General features: G+C 33.6%; 2 protein-coding genes across 2 annotated transcripts; one reads left to right on the forward strand and one right to left on the reverse strand.

Moving 5' to 3' along the window:
- Positions 1-14,505: 14,505 nt before the first annotated feature.
- LOC133336258 (TBC1 domain family member 20) lies at positions 14,506-15,875 on the forward strand. The gene is made up of 4 exons (XM_061544540.1): positions 14,506-14,563; positions 14,648-15,429; positions 15,483-15,592; positions 15,649-15,875. The coding sequence occupies exons 1-4, from the start codon at positions 14,506-14,508 to the stop codon at positions 15,860-15,862; spliced, it is 1,164 nt and encodes a 387-aa protein (XP_061400524.1). The 3' UTR covers positions 15,863-15,875.
- A 7,869-nt stretch (positions 15,876-23,744) lies between these two features.
- On the reverse strand, positions 23,745-25,060 carry LOC133336260 (EARP-interacting protein homolog). Its single transcript, XM_061544542.1, has 2 exons — positions 25,019-25,060; positions 23,745-24,812 (listed from the first exon to the last, which is right to left on the reverse strand). The coding sequence occupies exons 1-2, from the start codon at positions 25,058-25,060 to the stop codon at positions 23,745-23,747; spliced, it is 1,110 nt and encodes a 369-aa protein (XP_061400526.1).
- Between the last annotated feature and the right edge of the window lie 2,405 nt (positions 25,061-27,465).

Consider the following 27,465-nt stretch of genomic DNA (forward strand, 5'->3'; position numbering starts at 1 on the left):
TATAAAAGTTGCCAGTAGGATTTGTAGAGAGAACTTTTATGAAGATAATTTAAAGAGAATTGGGAATAATCCCAAAAAATGTTGGAAATTTATTAATGAATCTATTGGTAAATCCGTTAATAATGATATTGTTTTGAAGGATGAGCATGGAAATTATATAACTAACCATAAAGAAAAAGCGAATCTATTTAATAATTATTTTCTTAACATTGCATCTGAACTAAGATCACAAATTGAGCAACTACCATGTGATTCAGTAAATGCTTTACAGACATTGCCTAGGGTAAATGTTCGATTTAGAATAGATAACATAAATCGGTCAGATATTTTATCCATTATATCTCAAATGGACAGCTCTAAAAGTCCTGGATATGACAATATTTCACCAAAATTGGTCAAAAATTGTTCACAAGAGTTATCACCGGTTTTGGTTCATATATTTAATGCGATGTATTCGACTTCAATTTATCCTGACGCATTAAAAATACATAAAATTGTACCAATCCCAAAAGAAAAAAGTGTCACATCAGTGGAAAAATTTAGACCGGTCGCAGTTTTATCGGTAATCGACAAAATCATAGAAAAAATTATATTTAATAAGCTGCAAACATTTTTAGAAAGCAACCACTTAATGTATAAATTTCAGTTTGGTTTTCGAACAGGTTGTGGAACATCAGATGCTGTTGTAAATTTGACACACACAATTTGTAGTGGACTTGATAGGGGTTTCAATGGTGTATCTGCAATATTTTTTGACCTTACGAAGGCATTTGATCTAGTTGATCACGATATACTGTTACATAAAATGAGATATTATGGTATTCAAGGAAAGGAAATTGAATTGTTTAAAAGCTATTTAAAAAACAGAAAACAATATGTTGAAATTCATGGTGAAAAAAGTTATTTGGGTTCAATAAATGTTGGGGTTCCACAGGGAAGTGGTCTAGGTCCCTTGCTGTTTTCCATTTATATGAATGATATACAAAACCTTTGTCTCTTTGGAAAACTTATTATGTATGCAGACGACATATGTTTATTATACCCATATAAAAGTGAGATAGAGTTGAAAGTTAGGATGGAACGAGATGCAGCTTTAATAGTTGAATTTGCGCGATTAAACCGTTTACTACTAAACCCTAAAAAAACTCAAATTATTAGATTTAGACCGCAAGCATTAAGACAAGATGCAGAGAAATTTTGCATATATGTGGATGGTAAAAGTATATGTGAAGTTAATTCCATAAAGTATTTAGGAATACATCTTCAGAGTAATTTATGTTGGGACGTGCATATTGAAGAACTTAAGAAGAAAATAGCACCTGCAGTCGGTATTTTGTACAAAATGCAAAGTAAATTAAATCAAGCAACAAAACTAATGATATTCAATTCCTTAATACAATCACATTTGAATTATATGGCAATAATATATGCTTATAACAAATCTAATATAGCATTGAAATCTTTGCAAAGAATGCAAAATAAAGCATTAAAAATGGTTTATAAACTGCCACATACATATTCTACCACTTCATTGTTTAAAAACTATTCATCAAATATATTACCAATACATGGTTTACACATCTACCAAACATTAATTTATGTTTTCAAAAATATCAATAATATTGGTCACCAAACGATTATATTAGAACAAAACCAAAATAATATCCAAACACGCAATTGTAGCAATTTGAGAATATCAAAATGTAGATTAGAGAAAACAAAACAAAGAATTGACTATACAGGGACAAAGAAATTTAATGAGTTGCCTGGATATATAAAATCTTTACAAACATTTTCACAATTTAAACCCGCATGTAAAAACTACTTGTGCAGTCTGATGGAAACACTTTTGTTGTAAATTGAAATATATATTATGTTTATCACTATTGAAATATCAATTATTTAATTGTAAATATACATTGAAATGTTTTAAAAAAGTTGCCAACTGCCTCAATAATGCCATTTTGGCGCTGAGGCTTTACATAAAATGATTGTATCACAATAATATATAAAATAAATACAATACAAAAAAAAAAAAAAAAAATTATGAAACAACACAAAAAAATATATATTTTTTTAAATTATCGTTTGCATTATTTGAAGGAAAAAATAAAGGAGTAGGTCACTTTAAATTAAAAGGCACACAATAATGTGCCTGTGTTTTTGCCATCATAAAAAAATGTTCTTTTATTTGTATTCTATTGTAGTTGTTGTACCAAATTGCATCAAAACAATGAACAGCTGTTTCACATGTCATATTGTAGGTTGCCATATTTTCAAACTTTAATTAATTTTATTTTAATTACAAAGCATTTATAAAGCAGATTCTTGATATTTCACATTTGTATTGTTATAAAGTTTAAACAACAATAACAATTTTTAATAAAATAATCAATAAATAAAATATTGAAAAATATTACACAATTAAAATACAATGGGGCAACATACATTACAACTTAAATTGCAATATGGCAACACACATTACAACTTAAATTATAATATGGCAACACGAATCTTTTTTTCAACCACCATTTTCGAAAACTCGAATCCGCATCTCGCATTTTTTTGCGTCTCCCTATTCATTCAGAATAAGGCGAGAATGTGAAAGCGAAAATTTTTGTGCATGCGAGATATCTCCCAGCGAATATCCAGAATAAGGCTGTAGATTAGAATCTGGCTTCTCAAATGTAATACTTAAGCAAACCCAAATTTCAATAAAGTCGCTCTGATTCCTTTAGCGAACACTGAAGGCTTAAGATCACTACCCACGCTTGCCCAAGTTGATGGAATAGATCATAAGCTGAAAGAAATTCCTAAATAAGGAAGGAGTAAAAAGTTAATCTTGTTGTTTCGGATGAAGCCATATCAGGGGGGTTACTCTGTATTGCGATGCGTGAGAAAAATTGTAACGCATCGCGTAATTGGTACTCTCTAATTCGTTTTCGTATCTCCTTTCGCATCTACTTTACGCAAATGTGGCATCACCGCACTCTGTAATACGAAAACGCATGTCAAACTCGTTCGTTAAGCGCAAATATCTTGCGTTAACAAAATAGCAAACGCAAAGGAAGCGAAACATATAAGTAAGCTCAATTAAAGGTTTTATTTATATATAAATTGTAAATTATTTTAAGTAAAAGGCAAAAAAGTCACAGTGGCAGACTCAGCAACGTCAGTTCCTAACTTCAGTATATTTTATGGGGCAACACAGTGATTTGGCAAAGGGACAGTTGCAGAGTTCAAATTCGAAACAACGCGCCAACAATTTGTGGACAAAACTGTCTGATGGCATCAGTTCAAATTGACCTCCTGTAAAAGATGTCGATGGTTGGAAAAAGTAATGTTGTTGTTGTTGTTGTAGCAGCCCTATTGCTTTTACACAATGGGCTGAGGTGACAGACGTGGGTCGTTTCGGATCGTAGACCCCTCTGTCGTGGAAACGAAAAAGTAATGTATTATATTTTTATATAATATGTGAAACTATGTGTGCATATTTACAGGTTGGTGTTGATAACCACCTTGTCCAAGCAATTTCAAAGCAGCGGCCTCTTTTATTGGAGTTGGAATTGTTGTGGATCTATTTGGAAAGACGAGCGTTTAATAAATACATAAACGAATCTTTATTGAGACGAACATTTTGTATAAATCTATAAAAATTAAATATTTGAAAACGTTGGTCACATAATTCGTACTTCTATTTTAATATCCGTGGTCACTTAGGGAGATTATATTTGATCGATCTCATAAAATTCTTTTTTTTGTTTTTAATTCGTTCATCATTTTTGTTTCAAAAAATACTCGTAACACACAAAAAATATGTGCTTATTTAAAATTTTTTGACGTTTCCTTTTGTCATTCTTCGTTGTTGTTTACTTTGTGGCGACAATGTTGCCCTATTTTCGATTTAGTTTGCGAATGCGTTTGCGCGAGCGTTACAGAGTACCAAATTGTACTTTTAACGCATTTAGCTTTCGCATCGCACTTGCTTTCGCAACGCAATACAGAGTAACCCCCCAGCTCCGCTCACGAGCTGTTACATTGGCACCAAAAGTGGAGCCTGTTTCAATTTTATTTTTTTTTTCTTCAATTCAGAGCACTTAGATATACTGCACTTAAGAGATTTAGTGTGAAAATAGAAAATTATAGCATGTGTAATTTTTTATTTTTAGTGCATTTTTTGAAATTATTTAAAAAACTCATTAATTTGTTAAATTAAATAAGCAATGCACCGATAAAATAATTTACGGATAAAAAAATTTGTAAAATCTATCAAAATTGGCAACAATTTGCACAGTACACCTAATATTCGGAAAATCACCCTTAATATAGAATATAGAAAATAAAAGTCCTAATGAACCACAAATTGCTAGAATTAGTAGAAAACAGTAAACACTTCTTAAAATAAATAAATGTTAGAAATAAAAACTTAAAAATAAAAACTTCCTCTAGGTTTCGATTTGGAAGGCCTTTATTGAAGAGGGCCGAAATATGTTTGCAGCAAGGTGTATTTAATAAGGTGTAAGTGACAATCATATGGTTTCAAACTTTTTTCTTGATTGTTTGTAAAGTAAATTGTCAAAAACATTTTCAATACTACATTTCGATTTAAAAAATGGTCTTTAAATGTAGGCTTTTTAATAATAAAAATTCAAGAAAACTACATTCATAGCGGCGGACGGAAAGGAAGTCTAGGCTTAAATCAGTTATAACCCAGTTCGCCGATTGGTCCACATATTTACAGCCTTATTCTGGATGTCAATTCCACGTGAATTTTCTCACTCTTCCCCTTCGTCTTATTCTGAACAACATTTTTGTGTGAATTTTTTCGCATTCTCGCTTTCGCCTTATTCTGAATGAAGTTCGAAAGCGAAAAAATCCGCTTTGGGGAAAAATTCTGAATTACAGGGAGTAGGAGAATGAGATGAAATTTTGTGCGAAATTTTTCGCTAATAAATTTAAAGGGAGTTGACTAGAAAAACATAAGTAATAACTATTTTTATGAAAAATATTTACACATTACTTATTCTATGATGATTTAGAATATTATAAATGATAGTAAGCTAATTTTTAACTGGAAAACAACCAATAAAATGCCATTGGAAATCCTATTGATAACGATGCATGCTGAACCAAGTATTGCCAAGGAATGTATGAAGGTAATAAGGAATATTTAAGTCGAGTTTGATGCATTTTGGAGGCGAAATACAGAGATTTTGGGTGAGGATCTATCTCTCAAGGAAAAAATTTAAAAAATTATGGAAAAACCAAATTTGCCTGATGAGCCGCTTAACAGTGAAAAACTTAAATAAAAATTATGAAAGAACAACAAAATATTTTTTTTCCAAATTATCGTGTGCATGATTTGATGGAAGAAATAAAGGAGTAGGAGCAACTCATAAATATCGAAATTTAATAAAAAGGCACACAATTATGTAGTGAAATAATAAACTGAATTAATTAATTCAATCGCAGATTTCTTTCCATTATTCGTTGTTGTTTTCTCTGTTGTAGTTGTTGCACCAAATTGCATCAAAACAATGAACAGCAGTTTCACATGCCATATTATAGGTTGCCATATTTTTAAACTTTAATTTATTTTCTTTTAATTACAAAGCATTTATACAGCGGATTATTGATATTTCACATTTGTATTGTTAAATAGTTTAAATAACAATAAAAAGTAAACATTTTTAATAAAAAAAATCAATAAATAAAATATTGACAAATATTAAACAATTAAATTACAATGGGGCAACACACATTGCGACTTATAGCCTAGACAGACGACAGCCTTAATTTGCATTAACAGCCTTAATTCAAATTAACTTGTACATTATCCTCATTTTTAGGTGTTGTTAATGCACAAAATCAAACTGAATTTATACTGAATTAGGCAATTTCAATATGGCAATGCTGTCGAAAATTAATTGTTTCTTGTCAAATTTATTTGTATTTCTGAAAATAAAAATAAGAAATGAAGGCAAATTTTAACCATTTTGTAAATTGGGAGCTGTTTTGTTAAAATCATAGTTGCTATTCCTCCTTTATGTCATGTATCAATTTCCTAAAGATGAAATCCCGAAAAATATCGGAGCAAATGTAAAAAAATGTCATCCTACACACAGACAAACAATTGTTTTGAAGCAAAAAACTGTTTCGTAAATGCAGAAACTCTCGTCTGTCAGGGGTAAATATTAATTCAAATTAAGAACTTTTTAATGCAAATTAAGGCAGTCGTCTGTCTATGGTATTAAATTACAATATGGCCACACACATTACAACTTAAATTACAATATGGCAACACAAATCTTTTTTTCAACCACCATTTTCGAAAACTCGAATCTGCATCTCGCTTTTTTTGCGTCTCCCTATTCATTCAGAATAAGGCGAGAATGTGAAAATTTTTTACATGCGAGATATCTCCCAGCGAATATCCAGAATAAGGCTGTTAATGTTATGTGTGGAAATCTGTTCATAAGCCCAGCTACTCATAAAATCGAGGAGATTATGTTAGCCTATATAGGAATGGGCCCTTGGTGCTTGTCACAATCCTCGGCGGAGGTTAAATACGCCTATGGAAAGATTTTATACGATCAACACAATTTCCATGATTTAGTCTTTGGCCGGGGATTTATGTCCTTCAATATTCTTTACGAAGGCAAGATTTGAAGCCACTCCATAGAAAAAATAGATTGTAATTCACAATATAAACATCACAAGGAACCATGGGCTGCATGTGGGAAACTTAAAATTAACCGCGACCAGGACTTAAACATTATTTTTCACTGACCTAAAACCGCCAATAACCCAAGAATATACAAGTTCATTAATTATTCCTCAATGAATATTTCTTAACAGAAATAAATTAATAATTGTTTTTGTTTATTTTTGTCAAAAACTTATTGTCAGCATGACAATTTAATTTCTATAACAACAATGTTGTTTTTGTAAAATATTCGTTGTTGTATCTGATGCATACACCTTATGGTGTTTTTACACGATATGTATTTTACATATGCGCTGTCACTTTTTTGCATATGGAAATCGAACTCGTCATGTGAAACATACGGAAATTACAATGTGTCAAAACGATATGAAATTACATATGTATTTTTTTCCGAATAGGACGCGCTCTATTTTCGTATGTGAAAGATAAGGAAATCAGCTGTTTGAATGAAACACTTACTTGCGACAATTCTTATCGTTCTCTTTTGAACTTGCTTCATGCGTCTATACAAGGCAATTCGGTTTCAAAAATATATATATATATATTTTTTTTTATACCCTTCCACACACTGTGGTACAGGGTATTATGTCTTTGTGCATATGTTTGTAACAGGCAAAAGGAAACAAGATAGACACATGGTTCCTTTTGAGAATATGCATAGAATCACTTTCTAAGTCGATTTATGCATGTCCGTCCGTCTGTCTGTCCATGTTAAATTGTAAACAAAGTACAGGTCGCATTTATAATCCGAATTGGATGAAATTTGGCATATGTCACTTATTCGACCCAAGGACGAACCCTATAGAAATTGGGAAAAATCGGTTCAGATTTAGATATAGCTCCCATATATATATTTAACCGATTTAATGTAAACGGTTCCTATATATCCTTCGATTTGCACGAAATTTGGTACAGCCTAATAATTTAGGTCTAGAATGATGTCTGCCAAGTTTCGTGAAAATCGGTCCAGATTTAGATATAGCTCCCATATATAGTTTCGTCCGATTTCATGTAAATGGTGCCCCAAAGTCCCTATATATCATTCGATTTGCACGAAATTTGGGATAACGTATTGAATTAAGCCTAGAGTGATGTCTGCAAAGTTTCGAAAAAATCGGTCCAGATTTAGATATAGCTCCCATATATAGTTTCGTCCGATTTCATGTAAATGGTGCACCAAAGTCCCTATATACCCTTCGATTTGCACGAAATTTGGCATAACGTACTGATTTGAGCCTAGAGTAATGTCTGCCAAGTTTCGAGAAAATCGGTCCTGATTTTGATATAGCTCCCATATATAGTTTCGTCCGATTTCATGTAAATGGTGCACCAAAGTCCCTATATATCCTTCGATTTGCACGAAATTTGGCAGAACTTACTGAATTGAGCCTAGAGTGATGTCTGCCTTTTTTCGTGAAAATCGGTATAGATTTAGATATAGCTCCCTTTTATTATAGATTGATTTTAAGTAATTGACGCACCAAGGAACCAATAGGCTGATAGGAACAAAACGTTCTGAAATTAGTATAACCTAACCTGTGACAAGTTTGTTTGAAATCGCTAATATTTGGATAGAGCTTCTATATATATTTTCGCCAGATTTCAAGTAAATTGGACATCAAACTCCTCATGTTAGTCAGATTGACATTAAATTTCCCACAACTTACAAAATTGAGCATAGAATTACGTAGTTGCGTTTTTTTAGAAGTACAGAAATAGCCCGGATGACCTATTTATATTTGTTTGAAGTCGCTTTACATACTTTATGGATAGATCTAGGTAGATTCACATTTAAATAAATATCACATATTTTATTTCATCCAATTTCATGTTAATAGTCCTGTTTAATATACCCATAGTGGTGAAGGGTATCATATAGTCGGCCCGTTCGACTTTACTACTTTCCTTACTGTTTTTTTTTTTTTTTTTTGACATTTTGTGACAATGTTCTGGACTAGTATTTCAAAATACTGACACTACAAACAAAATACACAAAACGAATTGCCCGTACGAGCAATTTTTCCCCTTGCCCCTCTCTCCTACAAAAAAAGACTTGCCGCAAGTAAACTGGCCTAATCTAAATTGGATCTAAGTTTTCCATTTCTATCCTTCACTCTAATCTAAATTGTACTAAACTTAAAAATATATATTTTGACGCATGTCAATGCATGTAATTTTTTCAGATATAAATTATAATCAAAAAAATGTGAAATTTTTACTTTGACCTCAAGCCATTTGTAAGCCGTGACCCTCAATATTATAAAACTTTACTGGAGTAAATCTCAAAGTCGATTTGAAATATATAAAGTTTTATTAGCTCTACCTGAAAGTTACTTTTTGCCTTGCTCTACACTTGTCCCTGTTTCTTCAGACTATTAATCTGGACATGTCAAATCATATGATCAATGTATGGGTATGTAGTAGTTAGGTTATGTTAGGAATGTACCGTTGTTAGTAACAACCGTCCACTCGGAGACTATGTCCATTGTCCTTTTTTACCTACAAAAAGACGAATAGAGGGAGTGGAAGAGCAAGGAGAAAATATAGCGAGAGAAGAAGAGCGACGAAATGGTTATTTTAGCCATGTCAAATTTTTGACAAAGCATAGGATCTGGTTTGGGTCCATTATAGATAGGAAGGCTAGATTATCAATTTCATATCTTCCAAACTGTTTATGTCTTTTGTCAATGGACATTTACAGAGGATATGTTCAATTGTTTCAAGTTCTTCGTCCTCACATAGACGACAGTAATCCTATCCGCTGGATTCCCACTTCGATGTGAGAGATCTAATCTTGCAGTGACCCCACAATGATTTTTATCTCTCTCTTATTGTGTGCCAGCAGCGAAGATGTTCTTTTGCGAGAGAATTCAGGCCAGATAGATTTTGAGATTCTGCAACCAGGTTCTCTCAACCATCTGTTGCCGACTACCTCGCAGTAGAATGAGCGGATTCTGCCAATGGTAGGTTTCACTGATCTTTCAATCGGAAGATTGGAAGACTGTGAGCCCCCTTGAACAACCTCGTCGGCTATCTCATTTTCTTCAATGTCACAATGTCCTGGAACCCAACATTCAGAGCGAACTTGCAATCATGAACTGCTGACTATCGACATATATAGTCACCGGTCCCGTAATGTCGGCAGTAAGTGATTTTACTATCTCGTACGTTTTCGTTGTTGCAAGGATTTCTGCTTGAAAAACGCTACAAAGATTGTTAAGTATATATGTTTCTAATTCCCAACAGTAAACGCATGCACCAGTGCCTTCCTCCTTCTTTGACCCGTCTGTAAAGAATGACCGACCTGGCAGAGGTAAGGAGCCATTAGTCCAGGATTCCCTATTAGGAAACTCTAATTTGATGTCATTAAAGTCTCTGTGAGAGGGAACATAGTCACTAATATGACTATTCCCCCTCAAGAGGTCACAACCTGGCGTTATGTTGAAGATACTAGATGACCATAGTTCAGCGATTTCCAGGCATCTGTTTCTCGTAGCCTCAGGGCACACCTGGCCTCCTGGAATTTAATCAGAATGTCCAGTGGTTGGAAATTCAGGGTTGCATTCAAGGCTGCCTGTGGTGTACTTCTTAACGCTCCGGTGAAGGCGGAAGGAGGTAGAGGACAAGACCCGACTGCCTCTCCAGACTTTCGTTCACGTCGTCGAGTTAAAATTCGGCTCCATAGAATGTGCTGTATGTGAGGGATTGAGGTCGACCATGGCATAGCCGCTTACCATGGTAAGGACTTGGCAGCTAAGCCTGAATAAGCTTGTTGAAACGCCCATGTATCAACAAGGCTCCGTTCTAATACAGTCGGGACCCTGACTGCAAACCGTAGAACGCTGATGGGCACGAGGTTTCATGACACCTCAGGTAAAGTAACCCAGACCTTTGGGATGGTTATTTAGTGGCGGCATTCTCGCCTCGTCGGCCCAGGGATCATAGGCACTCGGTCATTTCCTCCGAGACTCTCCCCCTGAGCCCGCTGATTGTCCGCGACTGTTTATCAGGGATGGAAAATGAAAATTGTGAAAAGGTACCAAAAGAGTACCTTTTTTAATAAAAGAGTATTTTTTTCAAGAAAATACAAAAAAAAAACATTTTATTCAGTTTCATAAAGATCGATTTTCAAGATATCACTTAGTGGATCTTTCTGATGGTAATAATATGAGAATTATTGCTTCTTTCGATTGTATTAGAATATGTATTGACTAATTTTAGTTTCACTACTTCTTTCTCGATAGCCAATATACCCCAAACTAACATGAATTTCAGTTCCAAAGTGCTCTTGAAATTATTGAAGTAATCACGACTACTAGGAATGTCATCAATTTGCCTACCTCATGACATAGAACAGAGTATGTCAAATTGAGTATGTTTGTAAGATACCATTTAAAAAAAATTGGAACTCATTAACTTAATTAATGTTTGTAATTTTAATCATAACTGAACAGTTATCATTCGTAAACCTGTTAATTTTTTCAAGAGGAATATTACAATCACATTAATATCTTTATCTGCATAATTTTGTCGGTCAAATCCATAAAAATTCTAATCCATATATATATATATATATACTACGGTACTTTTCTGGGTAAAAAGGTACTGAAAAAAGTACTATTGTACTGAATTTTCCATCCCTGCTGTTTATTATGCCATGTTCTGACGGGCATTCGAACAACGTAGTTCGCTCTCACAATTACGTACATGAATTAACCCGTTCATACAACACTGTTCTTAATTCATGTCATCAGGGTTTTTTTTTTATTTCAAACTTTTTGTTTCTTGTTTTACAACAAAATTGTAACATATTTGCATGAAACGTATATGGATCTAAATATAAAAAATAATTCTCTTTCTCCTGACTATAATATCAACCCCTATCTCTTTACTTTTAATTCATGTTTTCCATTTTTTCTGAAAATATTGTTGTTTTCAATACATTTTTATATTTTCTCAACTCAAATGTCACATTTAAAAAATTGGAGAATTTTTGTTTGGGTTTCCCCACTTTTGTTTTTCGTTTTGTACGCTAATTAGAACCAAGTGGATAGAAATGCATATTGCATTATGTAGACAACAAAATTTACATCCTTCTGCATATATAAAAACTAGAAAATTTGTTACTTTTCATTCATCATTTTCAATTTTACTGAAAAAGTTTGAAAACTTGAAAATTTTTTTCATGCTGTCAAAATTAATTTATTTTCCATAAATTCTCTCAATTGTTAGAGATGGGACAAAATTCTTGGTGATTCAGAGAGTGATTCGAATTGAACAACGTACAAAAGTCGGTGTTCGCTCAGACAATTTTGTATGGGGAACTAAGTAATTACTTCATAATTAAGGGTCGAACAATGAATGAGAGAGCGAACAACGCTCGTCTGTACATGGCATTAGTTATTCACAGCTACCCAATGAATAATATTGGACTTCCCACTATAGTGACCATGGTATAATAATAGAAGGTAACAGCAAGTGTTGTTGTACAAAAAATGATACAACAACCACCAATTTCGAAATGACAGAAAAATGTAAATAAACAAACAAATTATCATCAAATTATTTTTATTTTGAAAATTAAATTTTTTCGAATCCTCAAAATAAAAATTGAAAAACATGAATGAAAATCTATCAAATTTATATTTCTACCTATTCCACATCTTTCCTATAATTGAATATATATGTAACACTGAATTGGATCTGTGCCTCACTATGTGGAAAGCAAATATTCCCGATCATCTAATCAATTTAATGCGTCACATACTACAATGTGACGAAAATCTTTTTCAAAATATATATATATATGTTGTTATAAATCAAATATGTTGTTATAATCACAGCATCAACTGAAGGAAGTTTTTCTACCCTACGTCGTATCTGAGAAATCAAATGCAAAGCCCTTTCTGTTCTTCATTAGCTATTATTTTTATGCATAAACCTGAAGTGAATATTGATATATATATTGGAAGACTTAATTTGTAATGCGGATTACTATTTTAATATATAATGAGTTTAAAATATACGCAAAGTGCCCTTACAAACAAAAGAATATCGCCTTTAAAGACTTGTTTTTGCAAAATATTCGAATGTTCCTATAAATTTTAACGAACTTATAATTTTTTAAACCTACCTAAATAAAAATAAAGTTTTTAATTTCTATGAAAACAAGAATGAGAACAAGAATTGAGTTAATTTCATTCTTTATATATCAAAACAAAAAAATATATGTATATCGCTTATAACGACTAACATAGCCGGTCCCTTGACCGTCGTTATAAGCGATTTCGACTGCAAAATATGGTCTTTAATTTAAGTACATTTTCACCATTAGTATTGACTTTACATAGAAATATTAGTTTTATTATCTAATGCACATATACGAATTTAACAGATGCACAAATTTTGTTAAAAATTTACTTTTTTCATTTGGCTTCAGCGAACAATTATTCAAGGTAGGCTATAGCAACTTATAAATTAAAATGTTTTCAAAACAACACTTTATATGTGATGTTTTGAAAAATATAGACAAATATATTCTAAAATCCATTTGTATAAAGATGAGTTTTACAACATTGTTAAAAATAAATTTATTCAATGTCTAAATCATAATCCCATCTCGATTTTGAAAACAAAACATGACAAATTGTTGAATTGTTTTTATTCATTCTGACATTATAGTCCACAAAGAAGAGATGTACTTTCTCGTTGTTGACAAAAATTCTTAGTATAATTATAAAATTTTATACTTATAATAAAATTTCTGAATAATAAAGATTATCACCGTTATGCATTCCACATTATATAGTTGAATTCATATTATTATCGGATTTCTCTACTTGTCATTGTATGGAGTTAACCGCTATGTGCAACAATAAAAATTAGGGTTAAAATCTTAAAACAACTATTTATTAGTGGGGAATGTATGGGATTGTTTGCCGAGGGGTAAGGCAGGGAAGACTATAGTTTCGGATCACGCCACTGATCCTCATCAGTTCCCTTAGTTTTTTGTTGGGATATTCTCCCCAGACACTATTGCTTCTATAAAAAAACCTTTCATACCCAAATGTCTCTTGTAACAAAGCGAAGTACTTAGCTGACCAACGACATAAACTGCTTGAGATTTTCGCTGGTGCCTCACTTCGAGGTTAACAAGGCATTTACAAACAATTCCATACCTTTCCCATTTTGGTAAGTCGTTTGAAATGGTCTCATAGTCAGTGTAAATAATCTAAATTTATTATATTTTCAGGATTTCGTAAATCCATATCATGTAAAGTGAGTATGTAAATGCCCTAAAGGCCTAAACAGAATGTTCGCGTTGAGCCATCCGTTGCGTTATGTGTTATCGAAAATACAACAACCAAAAGGAAACGATAAAACCAACGTTCGAAGTTGATGTGCGCTGCGTTTCGGAGTTAAATATATGGTTTGTTCCCGTTCTCCTAGAATTTACTAGTTTTTGCTACGATAACTAATTTGTCTTCATGATATCGAAGAAAATAGTAAAAAATTAGTAGATTCTTGCTGTACGGGAACAGACCAATATTTTAACTTTTTGCTTTTTGATGCATTACGCATCACGGTATATACGTTACGTCAAACAATAATCAGAATATTTATATCGATTGATGTTTGAGTCTAAATCGATTGCAACAATACAGCTGATAATTACTAGAGTATTACGAATTGTTGAAAATATTTCTTGTTTGTAAAATAGAATCGCATCCATATTCTGAGGAACTGGGAAAATAAATCGTTAATTGAAGAACCCAAAAATGTCCGTGGAGGATGTTATCAAAATTAATCAGCCTGAAGAGCTTAGCTTCGAGAAATGTAAGTTTTGAAAATAGGTGATATATATACACACATCCGTATGTGTATATAGGGGACAAAGTAATAAATGATTCTTCTATGCAGATCCTGAGAGTCCGGAGGAATGCAAAAAAAGGGAGTACATTGAACAATTGTTGGCTGAGGGAAATGGTAAAATTGATTTACAGATTCTTAAAGTATTGGCCCGTACGGACCACGGTCTTGTCTCCGACGATTTGCGACGGAAATTGTGGCCACTTCTGGCAGGTGTCGATGTTACAGCACTGGAACCCGCTCCCAAACTAAGCGATTTACAGACCCATCCTGAGTATAATCAGGTGGTATTAGATGTTAATCGATCCCTGAAACGTTTTCCACCTGGAATACCCTACGAGCAACGTATTGCACTTCAGGATCAACTAACAGTACTTATTTTACGCGTTATAAACAAATATCCGTACTTGCGGTACTATCAGGGTTATCATGATGTTGCGGTTACGTTTCTTTTAGTTGTCGGTGAGGAAGTGGCATTTGCTGTGATGGAAGAACTCTCAACCACACATTTTTGTGAATGCATGCAAGAAACCATGGATGCGACCCAGAAGAGACTTATGTTTATTTGGCCAATTGTCAATTTTGAAAATGCTCCTCTCTTTAAATTTTTACAAAAGTCAGGTGTGGGTACACTCTTTGCTTTACCGTGGTATTTGACGTGGTTCGGCCACAGTTTAAATTCCTACAAAGCCGTGGTGCGACTATACGATTACTTTTTGGCTTCACCAATCTATTCTCCAATTTTTGTAACTGCAGCAATCATACTGCATAGATCCGAAGAAATTCTATTGGAAGAGTGTGACATGGCAATGGTGCATTGTCTTCTTTCAAAGGTAGGTAAGCTTGACTAACTTTTACACAGAATATTAATCATTGTAAAATTTAGTTGCCAGATGATTTGCCCTTCGAAGACCTACTGAAAAAATCCAGTAACCTGTATGAGAAATACTCCCTGACCGTCATTGAAAAGGAAGTGGAAAAACTTATTAAATTAGAGTAAGCATTTAGAAATGGTGACACTAAACATTTCTAATTTAACTGTTTTTTTATAGAAAGCAACAAAGACAACGTGAGGAAAAGGAGGCTTTGGAAAGGCGTAATCGATTGACCCGCAATTCTCAGAGAAAGGGAAATTACATTTTGAACCATTGGCTACCACAGATGTTAACGCCAAAATCGTTCATTGTCACCACTGCATTTTCAATACTTGTTGGGATTTGCGCGTACTACTACAAGAGCCAATATATGTCTACTGGAATTAGTTGAGTATATCTGAACTTGCTGCCAATGTCAACTTCTTTCCGTCATGCAGCAACACCATATTGTGGAATAATTGGATTTTCATTGTTCTAGTTTTTACGGTAGGGGTGAAGTTTTTTATACACTTATTTATACATTTCTGAAAGAATAACCCTTCATAAGCATTTAAATTAAGTAAATCAAACGATAACGTATTCACTGGTATAGCACCCGAGTTAATTTTTGTGTTAAATGTCATTTATTTCATTAAGTAAAACTAATTTAATATTGTGGTCCATACTTTGGCCTTAGTTTCTTTGAGGGCATTATCAGAAAACTTTTTGCTTGTAATAGCTCTTAACATGATTAAAATGGGTTTGTTTTTTTATATCGAATTCAAATTTGTAGATATTTGGGTCCGAAAATATCTCCTCTTTTGACTTGGTTATTTCTAACCGATTAAATTAATATACCAACCTATCGAATTTTCCAATACTTCCATAGAACGATAATAAAATTCCAAGGGCATTACGTTTTCGTTTCATTGGAGAAGAATTTTATAAAGCGTAGCAGAGTTGGGTATCTGTTAATAATGTTTTTAATCCCGATTAAAGTATCTCCTTCCCACTGTACACATTTGATTAAAAAGGTATTTCTATGCCCTACAAAATTTGTTTTTTTTTTAGATTTCAAAATTACTCAAAAAATGTGGACACTAACAGCCTGCTTATGTATTTCGAAGGAAAGGTTTCTTTCGCTTTCAATGCGAATGAAAATCAATTTTGGTTCATATAAAAACATTTTACAGGCAAAATAAGTCGAACGATAAACAACTCGAAAGAAAACATAAACGTATATTCAAGGTAGATATATAAGGTAGCCGCATCGGCGAATTGGGAACATGATATGTCAAAATAGTTAACAAGGCGAATAAGAATTGATTCGCCGTAACATATCAAATTTGAAGCGAAATTTATACCACCAATCAGAACAAGGCATTTTTTAAGTAATAAAAAATTGTTTATTTTTTTTAATTTTGTTAAAATCGTAATGTTAAGAATTAAAATTATACTTAAGAGTGCAAAAATCTATTAAAACAGAATTAAAGAGATTGGACGATATGTATTTTCGCAGATACCAAGGGTGGACCGATACTGAACGTGTTTTTTGTGTTTTTCATAGCCTTTCAGAATTTTTGTGTGAACCAAAGGTGTGAAATGAATAACTAAATTATATAAATATTATATATACTATTTTTTATTTTTAAAAGATTTCAGATCCATTTACACTTCGCTATGCAAAACCTCGAAATCGTCATCTAAGCCCACATAAAACTTGTTGAAATACTACAGAGCAGTTGGAGCCACAAACATTCCACAAATATAACTTCTAATCTGAAATTAAAGATGTAGCGTCACTAAATGTTGGTGCTAGGCCCAAGTTTTAGTTATACCTTATGTTGCTGAAACGATCTAGCTTTATGTGCACGTTCGTCTGTACATTTCTGATCAAAAGGTTATGAACCAATATGTTAATATTTTGTATGCTCGTTCGGTTCTGGTCAAAGCAAATATCAAAAATTTTACATTTGGAAGGGCCTAGGTGCTCAAATATGAGACAATTTTCGTAGAATATTGAACATGATGGGGATTAAGTTCCGCAAAACAATTAAGTCTAGTGGTTTAGTATCATATTGTTTGCCCGTTCGACTATACTATGTTTTCAACTATTTCATAACATTTATTTAATAAAATATTGTATTGATTTTCATTTGAAATTAAAATTTACTTTTTTTCCTACCTACGGCAAATTAAAATAACAAAATTTCTTTTTGACATATAATGTTACCATCAGCTGCCTGGATACGGTTACCTTATTTATCTACCTTGCGTACAAATTGGGTTTATGTATGACGAAAAAGCTGTCATCATGCGAACGAGAATGTCAAATTTACTTTGTAGCTTTCGAATCAATTGCAAAATCACGAACTATGTACCAAAATTTGAAGCACTTTCACACAACACAATCTCTATACAAAATAAAAATTTTTGAAACATGTTTTATAGGTATCGCTTGGATTTTTTCATTCATGTTTTTGGAAAATAAAATTGTACAAAATTCTTACAAATACTAAAAAAAATCCATTTGACATATTATTTTCCAAAAACATGAATGAAAAATACAAACGATACCTATAAAACATGTTCCAAAAATTTTTATTTTGTTTAGAGATTGTGTTGTGTGAAACAGGCTGTTAATTTAGTAGTTTTTCGAATGGGATACGTAACGGCAAACGAACGATAGCTTTCGAAATACATGAACGCTTTTTAAAGAAAAGTGAGTGAGTTACTTACTTTCGCTTTAATTTTCGTTCGAAATAGGAAAACAGGCTGTAAAACTAGTAAAAATAATCTTGTCTTTTTTACTTTTGCAGTTATATACTTATATAATTTATCAAGCAAACATATTTATAGCTATAAAGCGAATGAATTTGACATTCTCGTTCGAGTGAGGATAGCTTTTTCGTCTTACATAAACCCAATTTTTAGAGAAAAGGTATACGTTTACGTTTTCTTTCGAGTTGTTTATCGTTCGACTTCTTTCGCCTGTAAAAAATTGTTATACAAACCAAAATTGATTTTCTTTCGCATTGAAAGCGAAAGAAACCTTTGTTTCTCAATACATAAACAGGCTGTTATATATAATTTTTCTTTGTTGGGCGTTGACCTTTTCTTTGTTGGGCGTTGACGTTTGACATTCAGTCTAAAGCAAAGCTATTTAACCACGGTAACTGGTTACACTGATTAGACACATGTTATGTACCTTCTGCTATCTCATGCGGTTTCATAATACAGTCTTAATTTATAATAATACTCCACAAAGCTTTAATACTTAGGAAATGACCAATAAAAAAGAGTGAATATTATTTGAATTCTTTATATGGGGTATCCTCATGAATTAATATGACTAATTGTGGTAAAAATTTCATTTTTCTGAGAGGTGCCGTTTGGTTCCAAATCCATAATTTTTTCCTGAAAATCAAATTTCGGCGTAAGAAGACATTACCTCGTTTTAGAAAACGGGTTAACTCTCTCATAGTCTGGTTGAATGCAGTTTACCATTGACTTTTATCTAGGCATGAGTCATTACTGACACTGAAACTCGTACGTATTAATAATGGTAAAACCCCCTTACAAAGCAGGTATATTATTTACGTTAATACACTGCGTATCATAACTATAGACGCACCCTTAATTCAATTGGTATGTTAGTTGAGAAACAAAATGGACCCATTAAGTTATTGTTCACAATAAAACGACCAAAAACACATATTATTCAACAAAAATAATTAATTTATTCTTTATGGTTTCGCCGAATTCTGCACTTTCAAAATTGCTGGTGTTGCATAACTATAGACGCACTTTTACAAAATTAGAAAAATTTATTTTTTAAAACTTAAATAAAATAAAATTACTTTTATAAATAATGGGTAGGACCTCCCTTATTTTGAATAAGTTCAAAAATTTTATCCATCACACTGTTGATCAAAATTATTCGCAAGTCTTCATCGATTGACCGCCATTCATCGATAATCACTTCTTGGAAATAAAATAATGTTTGGTATTGGCGGTTTTCTGCATAGACACGACGAGGCAAGATTCCACACATGTTCTCGATCGGATTCTGGTCGGAAATTTTAATATTTTTCGATTTTAAGCATACTTGAGTATGGCCACTTTTATGAACTGGTGCGTTGTCCTGCTAAAAAACGAGTCCTTGATTGTTGCTGCTTTCCCAAAATGGCAATAATTTGTCTTCCAAGACTTGAACGTACTCCATTGAATTCATCCGACAACATGGAAATGTCAAATAAAGCATTCCGTGGCTATAAAATGCTCCCAAGGTGGCGGTTACCGAAATATCGTTATTTCTTAATACGATATTTCGGTGGCGGTTCCTTAATGGCCTTGGGAGCATTTTATAGCCTTTATTTGACATTTCCATGTTGTCGAATGAATTCAATGGAGTACGTTCAAGTCTTGGAAGACAAATTATTGCCATTTTGGGAAAGTAGCAACAATCAAGGACTCGTTTTTTAGCAGGACAACGCACCAGTTCATAAAAGTCGCCATACTCAAGTATGGTTAAAATCGAAAAATATTAAAATTTCCGACCAGAATCCGATCGAGAACATGTGTGGAATCTTGACTCATCGTGTCTATGCCGAAAACCTCCAATACCAAAATGTATTTTACCTCCAAGAAGTGATTTTCGATGAATGGCGGTCAATCGATGAAGACTTGCGAATAATTTTGATCAACAGTGTGATGGATAAAATTTTTGAACTTATTCAAAATAAGGGAGGTCCTACCCATTATTTATAAAAGTAATTTTATTTTATTTAAGTTTTAAAAAATAATTTTTTCTAATTTTGTAAAAGTGCGTCTATAGTTATGCAACACCAGCAATTTTGAAAGTGCAGAATTCGGCGAAACCATAAAGAATAAATTAATTATTTTTGTTGAATAATATGTGTTTTTGATCGTTTTATTGTGAACAATAACTTAATGGGTCCATTTTATTTCTCAACTAACATACCAATTGAATTAAGGGTGCGTCTATAGTTATGATACGCAGTGTATGTTACTATTTTATAATTAGAAACAAACTGTCGTAATGTCTGTCAAAAGTGATATCTTTACTTTAAGCTAATAAAATAGTTTATATATTTTTCTTTTCCACCATTAGAATTACAATTTATATTCTTTTCGCCATTTGTTCCTAATTTAAGTTATTTTTTTAATAATATCATAAAAGATTATTTCTAAAGGAAAATATAGAAAATGTAATATAGATAAATAATACATAATATGAACTAATTATTTTAAATATTTTCGATGTAAATTAAAAACAAACACAAACATAGACACCAAACAATTACATGTAAATTAAACTGTCCCAATATAAATTGCGCATTAATATATGAATAGAATAATTTCTTTTTATATTCTCTTAAAAATAATTCGGAATCCTGATCGATGTCTTTCCATTTGGTATGATCGAAATCGTCGAAATATAAGATAAAAACTGTCGAGTGCTTTCCTCTATCTATAATAGATGTTGAAAACAGGTAAAACCAACAAAAATTCCAGCAAGGAGAGGACCAAAGCCCGATTGGGTTGTTGTTGTATTCAATGTATTATTATCTGAACGTACTACCTACAAGTTCCTTAAGCCTAAAGTGTGATCTGTGGCAAAATTCATTGCAATTAAATAATAAATACAAAATTAATGAAGTTACATATCACAAAAATTTCAAAGACAATCAGCCCAATCATGAATACCAAATCCGTAAGGATTATTTGTCTTTTGCCCATCATGAACAAAAATCCGCAAGAAAAATTAATCCTCAAAGTAAAAAGGAGTTATCATGGTTTATGGTTCCCAGGAAATGAACTTCATCGAAGTCCATTGTAAATGCATGCATGTGATTGAGTCGCAAATGGAACTTTAACCAGTAAGGAAAGTAGTAGAGTCGGACGAGGCCGACTTTATGATACCCTTCACCACTATGGGTATATTAAACAGGACCATTAATAAATTTTGTACGATGTGCAAAATTTCATGTCAATCTGAAAAACATTAGGAGTTTAATGCACCATATACTTAAAATCGGACGAAATATAAATGGAAGCTATATCCAAATATTAACCGATTTCTTGCCACAGGTTAGGTTATACTAATTTCAGTACGTTTTGTTCCGATCAGCCATATATTGGTTCCGTGGTGCGTCAATTACATAAAATCAATCGATAATATATAAGGGAGTTATATCTAAATTTGGACCGATTTTCATGAAACTTTGCAAACATCACTCTAGGCTCAATTCAGTACGTCATGCCAAATTTCGTGCAAATCGAAAGGCATATAGGGACTTTGGTGTACCATTTACATAACTATATATGGGAGCTATAAATGTAGACCGATTTTCATGAAACTTGGCAGTCACTCTAGGCTTAATTCAGTACGCTACGCCAAATTTAGTGCAAATCGAAAGGCATATAGGGACTTTGGTGTACCATTTACATAAAAACGGACGAAACTATATCTAAATCTGAACCGATTTTTACGAAACATTTAGACGTCACTCTAGGCTCAATTCAGTACGTCATGCCAAATTTCGTGCAAATCGAAAGGCATATAGGGACTTTGGTGTACCATTTACATAAAATCGGACGAAACTATATCTAAATCTGGACCGATTTTCACGAAACATTTAGACTTCACTCTAGGCTCAATTCAGTACGTCATGCCAAATTTCGTGCAAATCGAAAGGCATATATGGACTTTGGTGTACCATTTACATTAAATCGGACAAAAATATATATGGGAGCTATATCTAAATCTGGACTGATTTTCACGAAACTAGGCAGACGTTACTCTAGGCTCAATTCAGTACGCTATGCCAAATTTCGTGCAGATCGAATGATATATAGGGACTTTTGTGTACCATTTACATAAAATCGGACGAAACTTTATATGGGAGCTATATCTAAATCTGGACCGATTTTTACGAAACATTTCAGACGTCACTCTAGGCTCAATTCAGTACGTCATGCCAAATTTCGTGCAAATCGAAAGGCACATAGGAACTTTGGTGTACCATTTACATAAAATCGGACGAAACTATATATGGGAGCTATATCTAAATCTGAACCGATTTTCATGAAACTTGGCAGACTTCACTCTAGGCTCAATTCAGTACGCTACGTCAAATTTCGTGCAAATCGAAAGGCATATAGGGACTTTGGTGTACCATTTACATAACTATATATGGGAGCTATATCTAAATCTGAACCGATTTTCATGAAACTTGGCAGACATCACTCTAGGCTCAATTCAGTACGCTACGGCAAATTTAGTGCAAATCGAAGGATATATAGGGACTTTGGTGCACCATTTATTTTTGATTATTTTTGGCTGTTACAAACATATGCACAGAGACATGATACCCTGGACCAGACTCAATTCAGTACGCTGTGTCAAATTTCTTGCAAATCGAAAGATATATAGCCAACTTGGTGCATCATTTACCTTAAATCGGACCAAAATATATATGGGAGCTATATCTAAATCTGAACCGATTTTTCCCAATTTCGATAGGGTTCGTCCTTGGGCCAAATATATGAGCTGCGAAATGAAATGCCAAATTTCATCCAATTCGAATCAAAACTGCGACCTTTACTTTGTTTACAATTTAACATGGACAGACGGACGGACAGGCATAAATCGACTCAGAAAGTGATTCTATGCATATTCTAAAAAAGGAACCATGGGTCTATCTCGATTATTTTTGCCTGTTACAAACATATGCACAGAGACATAATACCCAGTACCACAGTGTGGTGAAGGGTATAAAAATCAGTGGAGCTGCATCATAGATGCAATAGCCCATACATTAGAATAAATATTAGAATAGTTAATATGTGTTGTGTTCTACACAACATTGCAATGAATGCATTTATTTTGTTTGTTGAAAAATAATATGGTGCAATTCGGATCGCTCTCTTTATAGGCCCGCCGACTCGTACCTGCGGAGCCCCTCTGAGCTAAACAGTTTTTAATTTTTTTTAAAGGATATTGTTGAAAAATGAAGCTTCCTAATTTTTTATATGCAGTTACAGTTGTTTGTACACGAAAAGTATTAATTTTTAAAGCTTTAAGTATTAATTTTGGTATTCACAAATCAAAGGGAGGACTTTATGACCGATAACTTAAATTTTCTGTAAATGAGAGTAGAAAACCATATAGTTGGCATGGTTTATTTTTAACCTGTGTAAATGTTAAATACCTCCCATTTTAAGATCTAGAACACAAAAAACATGCATCTTTTTTCTTCTATGATATTTTATAATATAATTTGGTATTTATATTGTTTTGGTACTTTAGATAATAGCAACCGTCCATCATAGCTTAGAGAAGCAAATATCCATGGATCAACGTTACTCCATTCCACACAATATACTGAATCTTCGTGTTGTTCAAAAGTCTGTAATAATCCATCTGGTAATACTCTTTCTTGGTACTCGCTATCTAAGAGAGGCGCTTCGGAGCTTACTGAACTGGCGCACGTAAGTAAAACTTTACAGTCGCTGGAACTGCTAAGCAGCAATTGATCATGGAAGTTATTGAAGCGTACCGACCACACCCAATGGGCGTGATCATTTCTCATAAAAACTGGCTCTTTTGGCATTCGACAATCCCATATTTTTATGAAACCATCGTCACCTCCCGTAACAAAGTGACACTGTTTATTCGGATTACAGTCAATGTCCCGTACTAACTGGCCATGGGCGTCCTCTATACTCCAAGCTAAATGTTGGTCTCGAATGTCGTAAGCCCTTACACTGGCATCGTGTAGTGCGACGAATTGCTGGCACTGATGATGATGGGACCACTTTCCCCCGCTGAAGGGACTTATGTGTTTAGTTGATGTACCTGTGGTAATTTCCACTATTTTACTTTCACCTCCACTAACTCTATCAAATAAAATAACTTTGTTGTCCACCACACATGCCAACTTTTCTTTTTGAGTAGGATGAAATTCAATGGATTTCACCTTATCGCCATACTTCATCGTGTCAAGGGTTTCAACAGTATCCCATGATAAATACTCTGATTTTAAATCATGTTTGCCCTCTACCTCGTCACTATATTTCAATATGGCCGCCTTGGTCCTTATAGCATTCCCATTTTGTTCATTGTAGCACGTAGATACTTCATAAAGATTATGGGGATTTGCCGCAATCTTCCATACTTCTCCCATCGGATGTTCAAAAATTTTGGATTTTATGTTGGACCGCTCTTCATTATACTCTATTAAATGTACTTGATTTGTCGAGGGTTTGAGTGAATTAGTACCTATGAAAAATCGAATTTCCTGTGACTCTCCTATTTGAGGTGCCAATGCTCGGGCCTGAAAGGATATGATAAATAGGTTTGAATGTTAAATTATAATAAATATGGAATATACAAACTGTATTGGGGTCGATCTGAATTTTTTGCATTAAGTCACATATTGCGCCATTATTTTTTTAAGCAGGCAGGTCTTGGTTTGCTTATTACTTTTCAGATCGTTCCCAGTCCAGTTCCAATTTTCAGTTTTCCCATAAATATATATACTTGAAGTTCCAGGCCATAAATCTGTCCATTAGATTCGTCCATTTCTCACACAATTTACAAATCAAACCAAAATCAGATGTTTATATTTTAGGTATGACAAAATATCGATAACTGTAATATACTTGTGATTAGCAAGGCCTATTTAACAGGTCAACACATGGCACAATGAATAGGTAGTCCATTTAGCGCATCTCATGTCTCGATTAACTGTCAAAGTGGGTAATTTCTACTTGAATTAGAGGTGCAATGCTGCCAACTTTTTGAAATATTATAAGGAAAAATTTGACAGATAATCGATACAAAAACAAATGTTTTTGTTTTCATACATCACCTTATTATTGCATGATTGGTCAACCCATGATGGAATAATAGGTATGTTATGCCATGTACTGACGGGCATTCAAATAATGTTGTTCTCTATTACAATTACGTACATGAATTAACCCGTTAATACAACGGTATTCTTAATTCATGCCATCATTCAATTCAAGTGGTGGTATGTAAACAGCTGATTGTGGAATTTGTTCGTTTTGATAGGCAAGTGTTGGAAAGGTTATGTATATGAGTCTAAACGCAACCATAGAGTCTAGAGTCAGCGACAGTCGTTTGCCGTGTGTTTCTTATAGGCAACGAGAAATCGCGACGGCTGACGTTCGCGTCTAGCGGCATGACGCTAGAATAGATTTTATTCATTTTTGCTCAGCGTCATACTCAAAATTTCTCTCTTGCTCTCAATAGAGTTGCCATATTTTAGGTAAAAATCAACAGTGCTACCAAATTTCAATGAGAATTTATATCAAAACATATGGCAGTACTGTTAAAAAAAAAAACAAATATTTTCAAAGATTGTGGATGTTTTTTAATGAATTATTAATAAAATGGAAGAAAACTATTTTTTTTCAATAATTTTATCCAAATTCCTTGACATTATTGTTTATTAAATAATAAATTGATTTTGGTTTGCACAACGTAAAATTTTCTGTCAGAAAATGAAAACAAATAATTGACATTTTGTGCCGCTAACGCTAACTCTTTCGTTTGGTTTTCACGCCAGCGAAAAAGTATGACGCTGACTCGTGACTCTCTGGTTGCGTTTAGACTCTATGTTGGGTAGCGGCATGGCACAATGAATAGGTATTCCATTTAGAGCAGCTGATGTCTTGATTAACTGTCAAAGTGGTCAATTTTAATTGAATTCGATGTGCAATGCTGCCAACTTTTTGAAATATTATAAGGAAAATTTTGATACATCATCTTATTATTGCATCGTGGGTAGTGTATGGAAGAGCGTGCGTAAGAGAATTACGCACGTAAAATGAGCAAAAAATATGAAAATTTCAAGGCCATGCGACCATTGAACAGGGACCGTTGTTCAAGCATGAGCATATTGTTGGTAATATAAAACCATTCTAAGGGCATCCGAGAGGATGATGTTCTCAAAAAATATATATAACTTGAAAAAAGCAACCAATGATTGTGAGTTTCTAAGCTGTATATGGCGATACAAATTATTTGCTCAGAAATCATAGAAAAAACAGCAACCCATTTTAACTTGAAGATTAAAATATATATATATAAACTACAACACTCTGAGACCGGTTAGGTCCGTTGTGATCATCCACAAGAAGAGATACAGCGAAGAGAAGAGACCAAAGACAGATCTGTAGGGGAGAGAACATTAGTAAATTAAAGGAGTGAAAAGTGAATGAAGGTCGATGGCCCTATGAGTCAGACAGAAAAAGCGTTACGTGTCAAGGTTGTATGCTCCTAACCATTTTAAGTTTCTAATTATGCGTTCTTTTGGTAGACAGTCGGCCAAATTGATCTTGACACGTTGCACCTAGGTTCGTTGTGCCAAAGTTCGCAGGCTGTTTCGTCAAAGAATGCCTCAAAGTTCCTATAGAAAAGACATATGGGTGGTTTGATTGAGTCATCAGTTTCTAGATCGGTGGACTGAGATCCTCGTCTAGCTAGTTCGTCCGCTCTTTCATTACCCAAGATGTCACAATGTCCTGGTTGGGTACCAGCCGATAGCTATGGTTAAGTTCTTCCAAAGCTGCTCTACACTTGAGGACGGCTTCGGATTTGATGTGACAAGATTTGATGGCTTTAAGAGCCGCTTGACTATCCACAAAGATAGTCACCGGTTCAACGACCTCAGCATCCAGATTTTTTATCAATTCCGCTGCCTTCCAGATCGCGAAGATTTCAGCTTGGAAAACACTACAGTTACTATCCAGCTTGTAGGTCAACTCAAGGCCTAACCTTTCACAGTAGACGCCTGCCCCAGTACCTTCTTCCATCTTGGATCCGTCTGTATTTCCGTCCAGAGGAGGTTACTTCGTTTCCAGTCGTCTCTACTAGGAATAACGACATCTACATCGTCAAATCTAAGGATTGGTGATATATAGTCGCTTAGTTTAGCGCGTTGGTCCAATGCTATACCT

The sequence above is a fragment of the Musca vetustissima genome, unplaced genomic scaffold, assembly GCF_032173495.1.
Source record: "Musca vetustissima isolate MV318-11 ecotype Yass unplaced genomic scaffold, APGP_CSIRO_Mvet_v1 utg21403, whole genome shotgun sequence".
In the NCBI taxonomy this organism is placed as follows: Eukaryota; Metazoa; Arthropoda; class Insecta; order Diptera; family Muscidae; genus Musca; species Musca vetustissima.